This window comes from Halictus rubicundus, chromosome 2 (assembly GCF_050948215.1).
Source record: "Halictus rubicundus isolate RS-2024b chromosome 2, iyHalRubi1_principal, whole genome shotgun sequence".
In the NCBI taxonomy this organism is placed as follows: domain Eukaryota; kingdom Metazoa; phylum Arthropoda; class Insecta; order Hymenoptera; family Halictidae; genus Halictus; species Halictus rubicundus.
Genome location: NC_135150.1, coordinates 16493105 through 16510918, shown reverse-complemented (window position 1 = coordinate 16510918; position 17814 = coordinate 16493105). Strand labels below are relative to the sequence as shown.

The 17814-nt window shown below is 45.8% G+C and overlaps 1 protein-coding gene across 1 annotated transcript in view; it reads right to left on the bottom strand.

Annotated features, from left to right (window-relative positions):
* LOC143362698 (uncharacterized) overlaps positions 1–17019 on the bottom strand; it is a 53055-nt gene extending 36036 nt beyond the window's left edge. Inside the window, exon 1 of the mRNA XM_076803083.1 lies at positions 15664–17019. Coding sequence (XP_076659198.1) covers positions 15664–16615 — 952 coding nt within the window. The 5' untranslated portion in view covers positions 16616–17019. The remainder of the gene's footprint in view (positions 1–15663) is intronic.
* Between the last annotated feature and the right edge of the window lie 795 nt (positions 17020–17814).

The following is a 17814-nucleotide window of genomic DNA, read 5'->3' as shown; positions in this document are numbered from 1 at the left end:
TTCCAATTAGGTGTTTTTCGTAACCAGACACGCATACAGTACTTGATCCAGGACGAAAGTCTCGCCCGTAAACCGTCGAAGAGAGTTCTTCTTCTTCGAGGTACTGAAATATCCCCGCGGATCGCTCTTCAGGGAGCGCATTAATTCCATCGATAATCGTTCCGCGAAGCGAAGCGAACGATTTCAGGCTGGTGTTTTCTGTTCAGGAGCCGAAACACCGAGAGGAATCGCTTCTGTCGAGTGATCGATAGCCGGTGGGCAGGGAGCGAAGGAAGCGCGTGGCCTCGTTATTTTTTCAGCTGACTGGCCGGCATTGCCGAACGGGGGGGTGCGCGAGGAGAGTCCACGGGAATAATTAACCGGTTCTGTTTTTGTAGAAGCCAATCAAACGGGCATCTATTATCGTTGTTCCGCGGGTTTCGCGTTTGTCGTTCCATCGGCCCCGCGTGTCCATGGTTCCCTCGTCGCCCGCCGATCGCCATTGCTTGTCTATCAAACCCGACGCGCGCCATTAACTGTATCAACAGTCGCTTCCGGCTTCGGCCGATGGGAGAACGACGTTCCTTGTGATCCGTGTTCATTAACAAGCTGTCCCCCCTCCCTCCCCCCGCTTTCCGTTTATCTGCTCGAAACGATTAACATTGTACGTAACAGCGTGTCTCGTCATCTCCGAGCGCGCACAATTTCCTACCGCGTTTCAGTTCTCGGATGCACGCCGCGATCTCTTCATTAACACTAGATCCACCGAGCGCTAGTTTCACATTAATTTATAGAAATGACAAGAATGACGACTGCGGGTCTTTATGCGAAATGAAAGTTGTCTGCGTCATTTGCAAGGAACGGAAACGGTACAGCAGATTCTTTCTTTCTTTAACACGTTGACCGACATGTCACCCGTATGTGGGTGACGGAATTGTTTGTCCAGGTTTTAAAATGAATTTTTACGTTAATATATGCATTGTACCAGATTGGGATCTGTAAAATGCAAATTTGGAGGACTACAGAATATCAATTTTTATTTCATTAAATAACTTGATTTGATTTTACGGAATTTTTGAGGTTCCTAATTTGGCATGAAGTTTATTAAATAGTTGTCCAAGTAATTTTAAATTAAAAACTTGGTGAGGCGTCGTTTTGTCGAGTCCCGTAAACCCAATCTGAAAAACCGGATCGAGCGATCCTCAGATAAAGAAATGCTCTTTGTTACTTCCTGCTTGTCTGCGATCTCGATCCCCGACCATCCGCGAAGACTTAATTAATTTTCCTTTTATTAGAGCGCCGGTTTTTACGCGTTCGTAACAGTCGTGTAAAGCGCAATTACGCGGACCGCTCCGAACGAAATCCGAACAGGTTCTTACGGTAATATCACTGCGCTCGGGATTAATTAGATTTTGTTGCGCAGCCGACCGTGGATTTTGTGCATTTATCGCGCTCGCGGAGACGTAAAACGCGTTCGAACGAATAATTTGAGCATGCAGAGAGACGAGACGCGTAATAAGATGTTTCCGGTTGCTTCGACTTCATCGTGAGTCTATTAGAATTTTTGTATATTTGTCAAATATTTGTCAAACATTAATTACAACCGTTCGAGCTTCGAAACGACGCGCTAATTTTCCAAATACCTCAAGAAAATTTGTAGTTATAGGTCATCGATAGGAAACCAACCGGACCACCTAATACAGTAGTGCACAATTAAGTGTCCGCAATCGGAACCGAATACGGACACTTAAGCGGTAAAGGTGGCTTCTGTGAATTCAATTGAACGAAGGATAGGGGACGTGCGTGAGTGAGATACCGATACGTATCGAGTTTCAATCGGCCCGCTCGAAACTCGGTCCGAGATCCTATTTTTTTTTTTCTTTGGAATCGGGGGGGATAGTGTCGGACACTTAACCCGTGAATGGGTACTCTAGGGTCTCTGGTAACACCAGCAAAGTTTTCTGTATACTGCTCTTGACAGATGTATTGCAAGATAATTGCAAACATGAAGTTTGCTTCGAACGTTTGACGAGGGGGTGATCCAACATGAAAAAGCAAATGGAAAATAAGGAATAAAAGTTTTTCATCTGAGGCTTCGTTCTCGAGAAAATCGATTTCAAAGATCCGTCGGATTCGCGTGCTTTGGTGTATGCAGAAAGTGGAATTGGTTGATCATGATCAGACGCGAAGGATGATTCCTGTCAAACAACATGCGTATTTTATTCTGTTTTCGAAGCCTCGGATGAAAAATTTTATTCTACATTTTCACCCCCTTCTCGGTTGCACCACCGATTCTAGGACACCCTATATACTTCGAACTATCTCAGCAAATTTTTACAAAATTTTTAGGAAGATTCTCGTGTGACTGGATTCGGGATAAGGTAGAGTGACCACGTTACCGACAGAAATAAACGAAAAATGGTTTCACGCTCCTCAACTTTTCGTCCTTATATGAGAATATTTTTCGCTGGGAAAGGGCTCATTCGAATGAGGATGGTTCAATCTAGCGCGCGATGGTCATGAGCTGACGAGATTATGCAGATATTTAGTAATATAAGCGTTAGAAGTAGGCAAAAAATTGAAGATGTGCATGCCGTGGAATCCAAGCATTTTTACGCCATTCGATGAGTTCTCTGGATGAAATCGAGAGTAGCGCACGCTAGAAAATATCTCCAGCTACAAATTGAGCTACATTTTGTCTTGATTCTCTGCGAATTAAAGCCAAAAACTTGAAGCACGTTTCTCGCGTCAGAATTCATGATATCGATTATACAGAGCAAAAAATGTGACAAGTTTAGATCACAGACTTAAGACCCGTCGGATCAAGACTAAGACGAATCTTAAGTCTGTGTCTGAAGGCTGTGAACGGAAATTATACAGCAGTTACCGACCTGCTGGCTCTGCAAAAGTCATGTGACTACTCTTGGCTGTTAACTGTGCGAAAGAGCAGAGGCTTGAGCGTGTTTCTAATTAATAGGTGAAAATAGTTAGCGAAGTGAAGGGTCGACTGTGCGAGGTAATTGCTATGCGGCAGGATAGAGCCGTCGGATTTTAGCCTCGCTCGCGGACAGGGTCCATCGACAGGTTGAAGGGCGTACACTCCGAAGCGGTTAGGACGGTTACGACGGGTCCGAGAGAGAGTGCCAGCGGCTACGACTGGGCCTGCCCACTCTCGGCAGCTTGCTTTTGCAACAAATCTTTCAGTCTAAATCAGTTTCAAATAATATACCCGGCGCGGGCCGGAGCGGGCCGGCCCGAGGGCGCTCGCGGTGCAGCAAGAACAGAGCCCGCTGATTCGAACGCATGAATCCTCTTTTAATGACCCCGCTACCGTGCCGCAGCGTTCGCAAATCCACGCCCTCCAGAAGGAAACAGGACGCGTGTCCGGTCGCGTGGTGCGCTCTCGGCTTATTATTGATTCGGGAATGAGACGCCGTCCAATCTTGAACAGCTCCCAGGAAACGATTCTTACGAACACCGGGATCAGCTCGCTCAAAATTGCTACCGTCATTGCGGATGTTTACCGCGAATTGACGTTTTTATGGACATCGAGAACCTGGCGTAAAATAGATTTTTGGGATGGTGTCCCTATAGTTTTGGTTGATTTGGAACGATGTATCGGTGGTACGTCAATTTCAGAATTACATCTTTCTTCTCTTAATAAATTTAATCAGTTGAACATTATGTAATAATACCCTTGAATTCTTCTAATACCTTGACAGTTTCGTATTTTATCTGACCTGGATCTTCAATGCATAAAATCTGCAGTCTAGTAATTACGTTATACAAAATAGTGTACAGAATGTTCACAAAAACAATCCAGCAGCACGTCTAATTTTATTCACATCAAGAACACTTTTCACTGTATCATACACTATCAAGATTATACGTAATGTAGTTAAAAGTTTTCATGATAGCATGGTGCTAGGAAAAAGTCCTCATCAACAAAGATTAATATTTCGAGACATTACTATCTCTATCCTGTTCCTTGGGACAAGAAGAATTTCTGACAACGTACAATAAGAATCACATACTCGAGACTTACATACTGCAAGATTCAATAAAGATGCAGATTTTTATGCACGGTACAAATTTTCTACTTGAATTGCAACAGACTGCAGTGAAATACAAAATTATTTTCATTCCGAATACGCTTAATACGACGACAATAATACAACAGTATTTTTAAATTCGTCTAATGTTTTCACCGTTTTAAGTTACACCTAATCTTTCGTCGTAAATTCATAATAATCCGCATTCTATTAATAAAGGACTTGCACTGCCAGGTGAAGGTGTATCTACGCAGTCTTCCGAAACAACTTTTTGATCGTGTTAAAAGGAGATGCACGTCGAAGAAGAACGCAGAAGCACGGAGAAGTCAAGGGGTCCCTGAGGGAGCACGGTGTATCTGTACCGCAGAAATATTCCGGGGCGTGTAATTTACAGGACAGCTTTTGGATCGCGGAACGGCCGGTGATAAACTTGCCCGACCAGCTGACCGTTTAATTATTTTCAACGCGGTTACTTGCAGTCGCGGAGCGAGAATAAATTGAACGTATACCCGATCGAGGCTATCGCGATTCTGCATCTGCGATTTCGCGAGAGAGAGAGAGAGAGAGAGAGAGAGAGAGAGAGAGAGAGAGAGAGAGAGAGAAAGAGAGTGAAGTCCTGTCAGCTGAAGGACCCGTTTTTCCGTCGCGACGGATCCTATAGCACGCATTTCCGGCCGTGTTCCTCGCTGTCGAAGATGAGCGAGCACAAGGTGTCGGGGCCCGATCGATGAAGGTGTGGGCGGCGAAACAACAAAGCCGCCGCATAAACACCAACCCGGGCTGGTTTTTTATTGGCGGCTGGTTTTCGAGGTGCACGCGCGAACGACCATCTCTCGTCCTTATCGACCCGCAAGGCTTATCCTTCGGCTTTTCCCCGCCGTTTCCCGCGGTGACAATTCATACGGACGCCTCGCTGTCGCCTCATCGAAAACACCGCCGTTCGTTCTACTACCCCTCGCGAAAATTATACCGAATCATACGTCTATCGTTGTTATCATTCATATTTTCAACTTTTTCATTCGTATTTACGAAAGTCAACGCAACGAAACAACACGTCATAGGGCAGATTAGAACCACTGGTAACATTGCAAATATTTGTCTTGTTGTTGATATGCCCAACCAGATTCAAAGCATAATTTCTAATCAAGTAATACTGTCATAAATTCTTGAAATATTTTTCCTTTTCAAAATACTTGGGGGTGCAACTTAGGATTCAAATTTAGCTACTCTCTCCTATGTCAAGAAAATAGTAATGTAAAAATGAATGTACAGTCTTTACTCGATTTATGTCACAAATGCCTAGCCGATAAAAGTCCCTATCCCCACTGTAGCGGAGTATATCCCATGAGGGGTAATTAACCGAGGCCTTTAAAGCTTCGCTGTCCTTTTCTAGGTTCGGCGTGCATCAAAATAGTATCTCCTGCCCGATATATGTCCCTGGCTAGACCCGTGTTTTGGACATATATCGAGAAAACCCTGTATTTATTTTATCGCAGCGTGAGCAAATTAGACACTGATTTATGGGAGGGTTTAATTGCCCCCATGCATTCGGCACATTTTTATGGCAATGCTTATTGTCAACTTCACCGGTAGAAATGTTAAAAAGTGTTGTATTACTTTGTGACACTACTGAGATTTCTTTATAATTTTCTCAGACAGATAAACAGCTTGTTATTTAATATTTAGCAGAAAACGAAACAATTCCTATTTTGATTACCATTTTCTAAAAATATCACCTTTTACACGATATTTCTCTAACTTATTTAGTATACTATTATTCATTTTTTATATACGCCCAAAATAATTTGTTTAACAGTCATGTTCAAAATATTGATCGAATATTTTCTAGTGGTTTTGCCAGTGGTGGTACAAACAACTACATTTGCAAAACGCACCGAAAAGGTTGACAAGTTTCTTGTACCATATTGAAAATAATAATCTCAACAGAAATTGTTGTATTATATTACTCCTGATTCATGAATCCACTTGCTGTTAAAAAATATACGGAGCCGACCAAAGAATTTCAGGAAAACGTCAGATCGAGCTCAGCAAATTCCGGATTTCGGACAGGCATAAAACCAAAAAATTATGCGGAATCTCAGCGTAAAGAATTTTATTGTCTTTCTCAACAACGCGTTCTTCTTGAGCCTCGTAAAAATCTTATAAAACTTTATAGCGTTTGCAGTCCGGCAGACGTGAAAGCATGAATATTCGAATAATTACCGCTTCTATTCCATTTCGAAAACAAAATAGCCGGAGTTTTTGTCCGCTGACCGAGAGACGTTATGAATATTTAAAATCCGTCGACGCTAAATTAGGCGAACGACTTTCGTTCGAGAAAGTTACCTCTCGTCCTCGCGAGAATTTCGATCGTCGATAGAAGCGAAACGGCTCTCGATCGAGAGCCGTGACTTCGCCGCGTCGATTTGCAGCCGAGATAATTGAAAGTATTGAACAATTCTATAATAGCCGGGTGTGTCGAAACTTAACGCGCGACGACGTTAAACGCGCACGGCGATCGATCATGCTCGAAAGCGCGAAGAATATTGCGCGCGCGTTGTTGCCCGTCGGGATGCTTCTTCCACGGAGTTTTATCTCCGTGATCGGGGGGCCCTCGATCGGATCGAGAGTTGCGCGGCCTCTGTCGCTCGATCGATCTTCCCGGCCGAGAGATTTCGAGAAGTCGTCGGTACGACTATCACCAGATACAGATTTTGTGTCACGTGACGATCATTGTAACCCTTTCTCGAAAACGGACCCCGGCTGTCGGAGGAACTCTCGTTTCATACGTTCGAACTCCCATACCTACAATATTTCGGTTATTCGAATTTTAATTTTTAAAGTTGCAAATATCTACGAGCGCGATTCGACAAAATTTAAGCTTCTTACAGTGGATTCAATTGTCTCCGCTAATTATAGATAACTAAGGAATTCGTAAAAATGTCGACGAGAATTCTAAGCCTTGTTTTGCCTTCTAAAGAAGCACATGAAATTAAAAAATTATATTTACTGTTAAATATATTGATCAAAATATTAGGTTATCCCAAATATTTCAATATTTCAATATTTGGGGTAACCTAATATCCCCTTTTTAATAGTATACCCAAATATACTCGTTTCAATATTTCAATAGTTCAATATTTCATACTGCTTTTTTATCTATTTTTTTTTTTTTAGGTTTCCCCAATAATTTCCCAATGTGCTTAAAATTGTCAAAAACCGCGAGTATATTTTAATATCTCATTTTCCAAACTCTGTCACACTGATTAAAAACTACACAAACTTTTAGAACAACTTAATATTTTTAACAAATGTGATTCCAAGCGTAACCGGATCATTCGACGGCCCGATGATTCAAACGTTTCTGGATTTCTGAAAAGGTTGGTTGTCCGGAACGTTAAATTGATTGTACAATTGCCGAATGCTAATCGCAGTGGCGCGATTTCCTAAGCGTCCAAACCTGAAAGTTAGGGGGTTCGAATTTAAATTATGGGATTTTTCGGCGTGGTTGTGTTTGAAGGATTTAGCGGTTGTTCGGTCGATGGCTATCGCGATTATATATTGGCCGTGTTACGCTAGGACGGTGCGGTATCGTGGAAAGTTTATCGACGAAATAATTTGTAAGCGCTTTACGCGGAGACCCGATTTCGAGCCGTGGCTCCAGCGTGTTTCTGTCGACGTCACGGGCTTATCGCAATAATGCCACGGGCCCTCCATATTGGTCTCGCATAAATCCGATCATGCATCTCGATTCCGATCGCACGGCCCGCCGCCATTAGTTACCCGGAGACTTACAATGTTCCCCGGAACGGACTCCGGAGCTTTACGGCATTGTCGATCGTCGTCGATTTCCTGCCGGTGGCTGCCCGAGCAAATATCGTCTCGCACTTCCTGGCACCGTTTCCTCGTTTTTCTCCGCCCCGACCCATTCTTTCTTTCGCTTCCTCTGTCACTCCAGATTCCGCTTTTTCGCCCATCCCGAATACGCCGCGCTGCCCGACTTACAAACTGATCCTGCCACTGTGGACTGGATTTTTCTAAACATTTCGTCCCGACTATTCTCGCATATCTTAGGTTTCCCTGCGTTGCTTGCACCGTCCCTGACATACGTGAACAATTTAAAAAATTTGTTATCCTCTTTTGCCTTCGCGTAACCTCTTGGTTTCTTACAAAACACTATATTCCAGTTAGAACTTAATTCTCTTGTAAGCTGTTTGAAATTCGTAAAAAAGAGAAACAATCGTATAATCGTAAATTTGGACTTAGTTTAAAGCTCGAACATTCTACTTTCGCACGCCGTTGTTCATTTTCCTCGAAGATATTTTTACACGATGTAACAATTTTTAGCAGTTCAGTACCCGAACACCCATTTTTCCCACAAAATTCTACAAACTGAAACCTCCGTAAGAACATTGAAAACATTTTTTTCGTGGATGAATTTTTCACAGATTTGGAGATTGAAGCCTCCCCCTTACTACAACCCCTTCAGAATTGATGTACGAATTTTTTTCACTGCTTCATGGAACATAAATGACGGGTGTACCCGATGCCACTGTAAAGATGGCTGTACACCTTCGGTAGACAATAAAACCGACTAAAATATATCACGTATTACGTTTTTTGTATGTCATCGCGAAGAGAAGAGTTCAATCTTCGAATCTACGGAAGATTTATTTACGGAAAAAATTGTTTAATGTTTTTAGAGACGTTCCAGTTGATTTTCGAGAAAAAACTTGTCTTAGCATTTTCCACCTGTCACGTCATGGAAGATTGTCTTCGGCAAAAACGAATGACGGCTGATAAAAGTAGAAGCTCGAAGCTTTGAAACGAGACTAGTTTTATCCTTGCAGACTTCACAGTCAAATTGCGCTTTAGCCTGAACCTAAAATTACACTTCGTCCCTTGTCAGTGCACTTCAGGTCTACATACAGATTTTTTAATCACGCGAATCACATGGACTCGGTTAAACTTTTAACAAACTATTTTCCACGTTGTGTTTCACAGAGAAATTTTACTGGACTTTGAACCACGAATTTCCATGAATTTTTTCTGAGATAAGATTCGCATTGGGTTGAAAAGGTTCAAGCTCCGGAACAGTTGGGGGTCACAGATCTGTTTTAATTCGGGAAGATCGGTTTCTCGGGGGCGGAACAATTGAGCACGCGTTTCGAACAGGACCGGGAGACGTGTCCTGTTAATCCGCAGATGCGACCCGATTCGTAACAGCGTTAGCCATTAGGCATAAATTGATATGCATTATAAAGAGTCCCCCACCTTGGCCTGCGTGCCGAACGAGGATGAGACAAGAGATAGAGAGAGAGAGAGAGAGAGGGAAAAAAGGGAAAGAATCCGAAAGAATAGCGTTGTAACACGTTCAGGACGATCCTCTCTCGCATGTGCGTCGTTCGCGAGAACGTTGACGATTGGTCGGTTTGACAATGGTCTCCCCCAACGGCTCGCGCGCCATTGGCCAGGATTTTCGGAGGGTTAGAGACGCGTAGAATAAGGGGATGATACCGGATGAGTCGGAAAGGGGGTTGTTGTGGAATAAGCGTTAAGTAGGGGCGAGCGTGTCGACGAAGATACAGGAAGGGGACCGTGCGGGTAAATGGCTTCTACGGTGGTGTAACCGGCCGATTGAAAATTTTCCGTGAGAAATGCTCCTTGCCATCGAACAAACCATTCAAACACCTTCCTAGAATGATTCGAATCTGCCCGAAAATAAAGATACAACAATTTAACACTGGATCTACCGAGCAATAATTGCGACTGACGTATATTGCTTTGTAACAGTGACAAGACTGTGCCCATTCACACAACTTTTAATATGTGCTTCAGTGAAGAAGTTCGTTCAAAAATTTCTGATGAAAACATTTTTATAACTTCAGTAATTGTAAAAGAAAAAATTGGGAACCAGTAATTTTGACTTTGTCGGTAGTGTTAATGTAAAGATGGTTGCAAGTCAAAACAGTCAGTCATTTCTTAACACTAAACCTGCCAAGCATTAACAGTATCTGGTAAATATTGCCTTATAAAAATAGCAACCCTAAAATCGAGATTGTCCGTCATTTTCAATATGATAAATGCTCGGATAAGGAAATTTATTCCACTATTTTCCATAAATGTATTTTTATAGTTTCAATAATTCTAAAATATAAAACCGATAATTTAAAAAAAAACCGAATAAAAAACCGAAATTAAGTAAATTTTCTATAGAACCCAATAAAATTCCACGCTAAAATTACATTGCAATTATATTACTGAATGATGATTAAATCCTTACAAATGACTCAAGAATTTGTTGCTTTATAATAACGGTAAGCCTAGATTTGTTTAAGTCGCGAATGAAGAACCTTATTCGAACATTTCCCTATGGAAAGATGTTTCTGACATCGCTAATCGTGGGAGAAAAGATAAAGTCAATTTCATAACAATTATTTTTATTTCTGGAGAGAACCGAAACGCACGTGAAGTACGGGAATGAAAAGTTAGAGCAGAAAACGGATAAATCATGTGGGTTCTCGAATGCCTCGGTTGAAATTCGATTAGGTAAATTAACCTGCTTATTGGGCACCGGCTAAGGACAATGGAGTGGTCGAACGAGCACGGAAATTTCAATTTATTCGATATATAAATTCGAGTTTTTCAACACAAAGGGTCTCGAGCGATCGATGGGATATATTTGCCTTGACGACGGGCTGTTACGAAACACCGGTTAATTCGCGCGAGCCAAAATATTTGTCCTCGCGTTTTTGATAAAACAAAGAATTCCTGTCGGATCGCTATTGTGCGTCGCGCGAACGCTGAAACGCAGGGTGGATAAGAGAGAGAAAGGAAGGGAGAGAGAGAGAGAGAGAGAGAGAGAGAGAGAGAGAGAAGCTGGGGAAACCGAGAAACAGAGAGAAGAGAGGCAATAAAGGGGCATCGTGAGCGTACGAGCGCGTGAACGGGGAACGCCCGGAAACAAAGCGTCAACCCGTGCGTGGAGCGCTTTTTTTGAAAATGCCAATTTATCCAGAAAGGGGTTGCTGGAGGGTTTCTCTCGTTCGCCGACACGCTGCTAAATGGATTTTAATTGATTCCTCTGCCCGCTCTGCCGCCCCCTACGACACTCGATCAAAAATTCCTTATGCCGGCAAACATTGTCAAACATTGCAAACATTGCAAACATTGCCCAACGTTTCGCTGGGATCCTGATCTATTCGATTCGGAAAGCTTCCCGAGCGAGGAGACATTTTCCGAAGACCGAACGAGGTGGCATCACCCCCAAGATGGCGGCAGATCACACGTCGGAATGGCGTGGACTGACAATGTACAAACATTTGCCAACAATTACAGTCGCTTGCGTGTGTTTTTTCCCGTATTTGGAAAGGAACAATTAATCTTTGCGACGGCAAACTGTTACGAATACAATACGTACATACAAGGCGTACATTTAAGGTATGCTCTTCAATATTGTGGTATGTTATTTAATATATGTTCTTCATGTGAATATCTGTAAGTATCACAAAATTATTGTCAATGTTCATTTGTTGGACTCTATTGCATCGAGTTATATTTTCAAGAAGATTTTGGAGGCAAACACTCTGAACTTATTTATGCGTTTTATTTCACTATTAAAATTTAATCTTATTCGTTGTTATTCTTATTTCCGGGACTATAACCTGCAGTGTTATATTATTTCCGGTATTGAATATTTAGGATTCTTTTGAACCTTTGCGGACGACGATCATCGGTTTCCTTCGGTACGAAGAGCGTTGTATGATGTCACGGATGCAACCATAATCTGTTGATAATGTAGACTTTTTGGTATTTTTCTATCGTCAAATTCTAGGAAGCAAAGAATGACCTATGGAACCTCTAATGTGTGTATTACCCCTAATAACAGGCCCAGATGTAATCAATTTTGACATACTCATTAGAGTCATAAAAATGCTACAATTATATGACACATAGGAACAACTACAACTGTTCTACCTATGGCAGCGCTACCTATGGAAAAATAACTGAGCCGTCTACTGCAAAAATACCACAAGTCAAGAAATCACTGGACAATGATGAATAGACTGCGGATGTTTATGCAAAATAAAAATTTCCTGAACTGCAACAAGCTGAAGTGAAATAGAAATTTATTTTCTTTCTTAACACATTCGCGACCGCTGACGTGAATTCACGTCCTGCAATTTTCGTTTCTGAATGCGGCAACATTAGGCGCATTAATGGGATTGGATTTAAATTTAAATTATTAATTAGTTTAATAAATTAATTAATCCTTGCTTTAGCGATACAAGTTTGCGGCAACCAGCTTCAGAATTTTATTATTTTCGCCGGTACTCAGTATTAGAAGCGGAAAAAATTTGCCGGTCGCGAATGTGTTAATATGTTTAATATGGTGGATACTGTTTTAAATTACACCTACTCAGCTTTGTCGTAAATGCATAAAATCCGCAGTCTATTGATGAACTCTAAGTAAAAATTCTATAAGATACAGTACCGTCGAAATGACGGAAAAACGTGACGTTTGTCTTACGCAGCCTAAAATGATATTACTTGGAAAATACTGACACCACTTTCGCACGGGCTCAATCGAATGTGTATCATTCCGCAGGAAGTTCTGAAGTGAGAGGGAACAAGTTGGCCCGCAAGGGTTAAATAAAGCAAAGCTGTACCAATTTCCCTGGAGAGCAAACTCTCCAACTTTTCCAGGATCCTCCATCAAAAGCAGTTGCCGCTAACTTTCCTCGGGAGGTGGGTACGCGAAGACGGGTTCTTTCCTTGGAATCGCAGCTTAATCGCGGCCGGCACACACAGCCCCGGGTACAAAGGGTGGCTGGTTGACGGTTGCAGGTCCGTGTGAACGGAAACAAACCTAGGACCGGCGAGCGATTTCATCGTTCGAAGTGATTAACCGCCTGGGCACGAAATTGCGTTCTCGTTTTTCCGCAGTGCCGATGAAACGGCCGAGGGAAACGTCGGTCTCGGCGCGGTGTTGATTTATATCGATTACGGGCTTATTAAAACCAGAGGCGGCAAAGATCGGCGTAGATCACCGCGGGACGCGGCGCGTCGCCTCGATTTTCCGCGAGGCTGTCCGTGTAACTAGCTTGTAAAGCAGAAACGTACTCTCTCTCTCTCTCTCTCTCTCTCTCTCTCTCTTTCACCCTCTCCCGGCCCGGCATAGAAATGCAAATCGAACGGTCGAGAGCGGAATCGCGCCGCTAAACACTGTCGTTTAACGTCCGAGGACGCGCGAGAGAGCGACAGATGTACAAGCTAATGGATTTACGGGTCCCCCGGTTTTTACTGTCGCCGTTAAAACGGAATCGCGCGAGTGCGCGGTGTGGGTCTCCGGATTCTCGTTGGACAGGGACGGGAAATCGAAAAAAGGAGAAAGGGCCCCGATGAATCTCGCGCGCGCCACCGAGAAGACCGGCTCTGACAATAAAACTACACGGTGAAATTAGTAGCGGACTGTCCCGAATGGAATCTCCTCGGAGCATGGGGCCCGGATATCTTCGGACGCCTGGCGTCTGTCCGTCGCGTCGGGCAATGGGAACGGCGGGCCCCTCTCGGGACCCGGGGCCCCGTGCAACCACGTGAATACATTGTCCGCGCGCGGGGACGCGGGCATAAAACGCCACGATATATGGCCCGGTAATTTCTTAATTGCGTCCCGAAAAATTCTTGTCATCGTAAACAGCCGGTTGATTATATTGAAACGGCTCGAGGCGCCGGGGGCGTTTCGTCGACCGAAAACGGGCCCCGTGCAGCGGATATTCCCGGGGGACGGGGAGGGGGGCAAGCGAATGAAGAACGCGGGACTTGTTTATCCATCCCTTCCTCGAAGCCGACGAATTTCGCGGAGACTCGGACTGGCCCGGAATCGGTCCCCGAAATTGCTCGGGAGCTACCTCGGGGACCGCGGGCACGGGGAGCGTGAGATCTGTCGGTGACGCGCTGCGAAATTTCTAGGATCTAGCCGTTCGAGGATCCTAGGAACGGTTCGGTTATGGTGTTGAACATGTCAGCGGGCCCCCGTTCGCTCGTTCGTTCGTTCGTGGAAACCAGCCTCCGGGCTGATTCAGATCAGTGAGTGACAGGGTTTAAACGGGCCTCGGACGCGAGTTCGAGGGAATTCGTGGCATTCCTCGGGCCTGCTGCCCGCTTGAAAGAAGATATCGCAAGGCGCAGGGGGGGCCTAGGGCCCACCGGCTTGATGAGATGGGAAGATTAACCTCCGTGGACCCGATATTGCGAGCCTTAACTCGCTCCGGAATGGTTTGTAATTTTCGAGCGTGACACTGGAATCCTCTGGACGGTATCGTGAATCAGCGGGCAATTAAACGGCTCTTTTTTCGTGATTTTACCCGGGAACGCTCGAACTCGAAGCGACGCCCAAGTGTCCGTCTTACAGGCCATCCCTTGAAGACTTAATCTCGAAGTGCAATTAAAATGTTCTTCGTTGTTTTCGCTTAGGTCCGAGGAGTGGACTTGTTCAAACTCAACTTTAAGTCAATGTTTATACCTTTATTGAAACATCCCTTGAAACTTCGATTTTAGGATTCTCCAGCGTTATTATGGTTGGGAGTACAATTAAAAAGTTTGTTTGCAGAAATTCGAATTTAAATGGACACCTACGCGCTAAATTATTCTCCAAAGTTTTGTCTAATACTCATTTCGAAACACGGCCATGGGCTCTTCAAGAAATATTCTACACCATAGAGTAATTAACCCCTTGTACTACTATTTATCTTGTGATTATAAAGATCAGAAATTCTGCATCGTTCAGAATTTCATAGAAAAAAGGAAGATAGTTTATATTTATTGTATGCCTATGTTTTCTCCAGAGGTTATGTATCAATTACAACAAAATAGAATTTTATTTCGGTTTAAAGGAAATTAATAACATACATATTTATTAGACTCTGTTCAGAATCTTCATCACAAGTCTGACTCGATAATGCAAGCCAAGGGGTTAACCCTCGCACGGCGAACCATTCCCATAACTGTATAATTGATGATGTTTAGAGTTATTATTCTTACAACCACATAATTGATGATGTTTACAATTTCTCAAAACACATCTTTGGAGCTGTTCTTGTAGATATTTTTCCTAGTGCAGCAGTTGTTCATTTAATTAATTCGCCAGATACTGAATAACGATGTTGATACTCTGGGTCCAAACAGACCCGGACTTTGCTTGTAGAAATTCGAATATATGGGTCTACAAGTCCTAAACAACAGCCTTGGGTTCCCAGAGCCTGGATCTAATTTCGGAGCTCAACTTTTGATCCACAAAGGACATGTCCAAAGATCAACAGAGGACGTCTCATCACTCTATCTACCGGAACTAAATTACATTACTGAGGGTGAGTTGTAGGTTCACTACCGAAGTCGCTATTAATCAATCCTCGTCCATAAACCATTAAAAAATTGCGAAGTAACGTGCTATACGCACCCGGGTCTCTAAACGTCACTTAAACTCTCATTTTAGATATGAAATGCTTAGGACATAGTCCAACCGGCATCGGAGAACTTCTTCGGGGTCATAGCCTCGGACTTGCATCAACGTCCACGTGTTTCTGGGAGCACTTCTACCGCTTAAGCTAGCTTCTAGAAGAGGGTTACTCACCGGTATGCGTCCTCTTGTGGATCTTGAGGTTCTCGGACCTGGCGAACACCTTGCCGCATCCGGGGAACGGGCAGGGGAACGGTTTCTCGCCGGTGTGCACCCTGATGTGATTGACGAGCTTGTATTTGGCCTTGAAGGCTCTGCCGTTCCGCGAGCATCCCTGCCAGAAGCACGCGTGCGTGGTGCACTCGGGTCCGCCCACGTGTTCGACGGTTAGGTGCGTCACGATGTCGTGGAGGGAGTTGAAGAGTTTGCCGCACAGCTTCCTTCCGGGTCCGGGCGCGTCCTGGTCCACCCACATGCAGGACATCTCCTGGCGTTGGCCGCCGGCGACGGCGCCGGTCGCGCCGCCGCCGGTCCCGTTGCTCCTCATGTACCTGAGGAACGCGCCATGGGGATGGTGGCTCGGATGGCTCACAGCCGGATGCTGTTGGTGGTGTATGGAGGCGGGTGTTAGATGAGGAGCGCCGAGGTACTGATGATGGGGCGGCAGCCTCGAGTCCTGGGGATAGTGTCCGGGATAGTGGCTGGCGGCCAGGGGATGCTGGCTCGGATGATGAGGGAATTGCTGCATGGTGGCGGCGGTGCCGTCGTGGTGCAACGGGGTGAACAGTCCGAGACCGCTCTCGGGGGTGGTGGGGTTCGCGGTCGCGTTGAACTCGTGTTCCCTCCTGAGGAGAAAGTCGCGAGCCGCGTATCCGGGATGATGGCTCATGTGGTGTCCCATGTGCGGCGCCATGTGCGACGCCGGATGGGGATGATGGGGCGGGTAACCCTGGGGGTGGAAGTGGTGGTGCTGCTGCGAAGGAGCCTCGCCGGGGGCCGGCTGGACACCTGCGCCAGCATCCGAGGACCCACCGGAGGTACTGGCCCCGCCGGGCGACAGCTTGATGCCGAGACTGGCTAGGTGGTGCGGGTGCGAGGACACGCCGTCCAGGAAAGCGTTCATCATCGTGCGATCGACTGGGTACGAGCTGCTGTTCAACCTTCTACCACCGGAGACGCAACGACCATGTCTCGCGCGGAACGCTTCGGGATTCGATCGAACGCGCTCGCTCTGCTAATCCCAATGAAATGTTTTGCGGATAGTTCGAAGGAATGTCGCGCACTCTATCACTGAACGGCTACACTGTCTATGCGAATACACTGCCCGTGTTCACTGGCCGCCACGGAATACGTGCACCGAGTCCATGTGTTCTGAAACGTGACACCGATAAGATAAGCCACTGCGCGTAACTGCTCGCTGCGATCGGTGTGTACCGCTCCAAAATCCCAATCTGGACGGATGCACTAGCGATAACTGTCTCTGTACGGCGCGACTTTGAACTTTGAAAACGAACCGACGGCCTGGGACACGACCCGGCGTGTGTACCCGCAAATTAACGTCCGCCGCGAACCCGCTCGGAAACGACCGACTGCGTGGCGTGTGGTTCCTGTGTGCGTCCGGTCGTGGCAAACGGAAGACGACGACGATGACGGGCACGACTCACGTCAACGTCTCCAACGCACCGTACAAGGAGGGTGAAACATCCGTGGCGTTCCTTGCTGCGTTCACAGCGGGACTGAGAGCAAGGACTGGGCTCCCGCCGAGGAGCAACTCGGCCGATTTCGGCGTTTACGAGCCGCCTGCCCTCTCTCTTTGACCTGCCCGGCCCGTCCCCGTCTCACTCGCACCAATACGCTCCGCCACGCTTTGCTCCGCTCTGCTCGGCGCTGCCCCGCTCAGCCCCGCCGACCTTCCGTCTTCCCTCTCGCTCGCGCCAACGCACCTGGAACAGCCGCTCGGGCATCCTCGTGCGTCCCCGCCGTTCCCCCTCGTCGACACGCCCACTTCTCCCGCTCCGATCCGAAAGAAACACCGTGGATGGAACCGCAGACTCCACCACTGGCCGACGTTCCCTCGTGGATACCAGCGCTCCATTGGCGACTATGGCACCACCGTCACACCTAAACCAGACACAACAATTGGGAGATCGCCGGCCGATCCTGCAACCCACCAATCCGAACTGGTTCCCATGTGCGGCCTGCCGTACACCGCGCATGTCGCGACTCCGCCCATCCGGACACGCCCAGCCCCGGAGGATGGCCACAGGGGCGTCGCGACGTCGACGCCTGGACGATCTTACTCGACGCGAGTCGATCGGATACGAC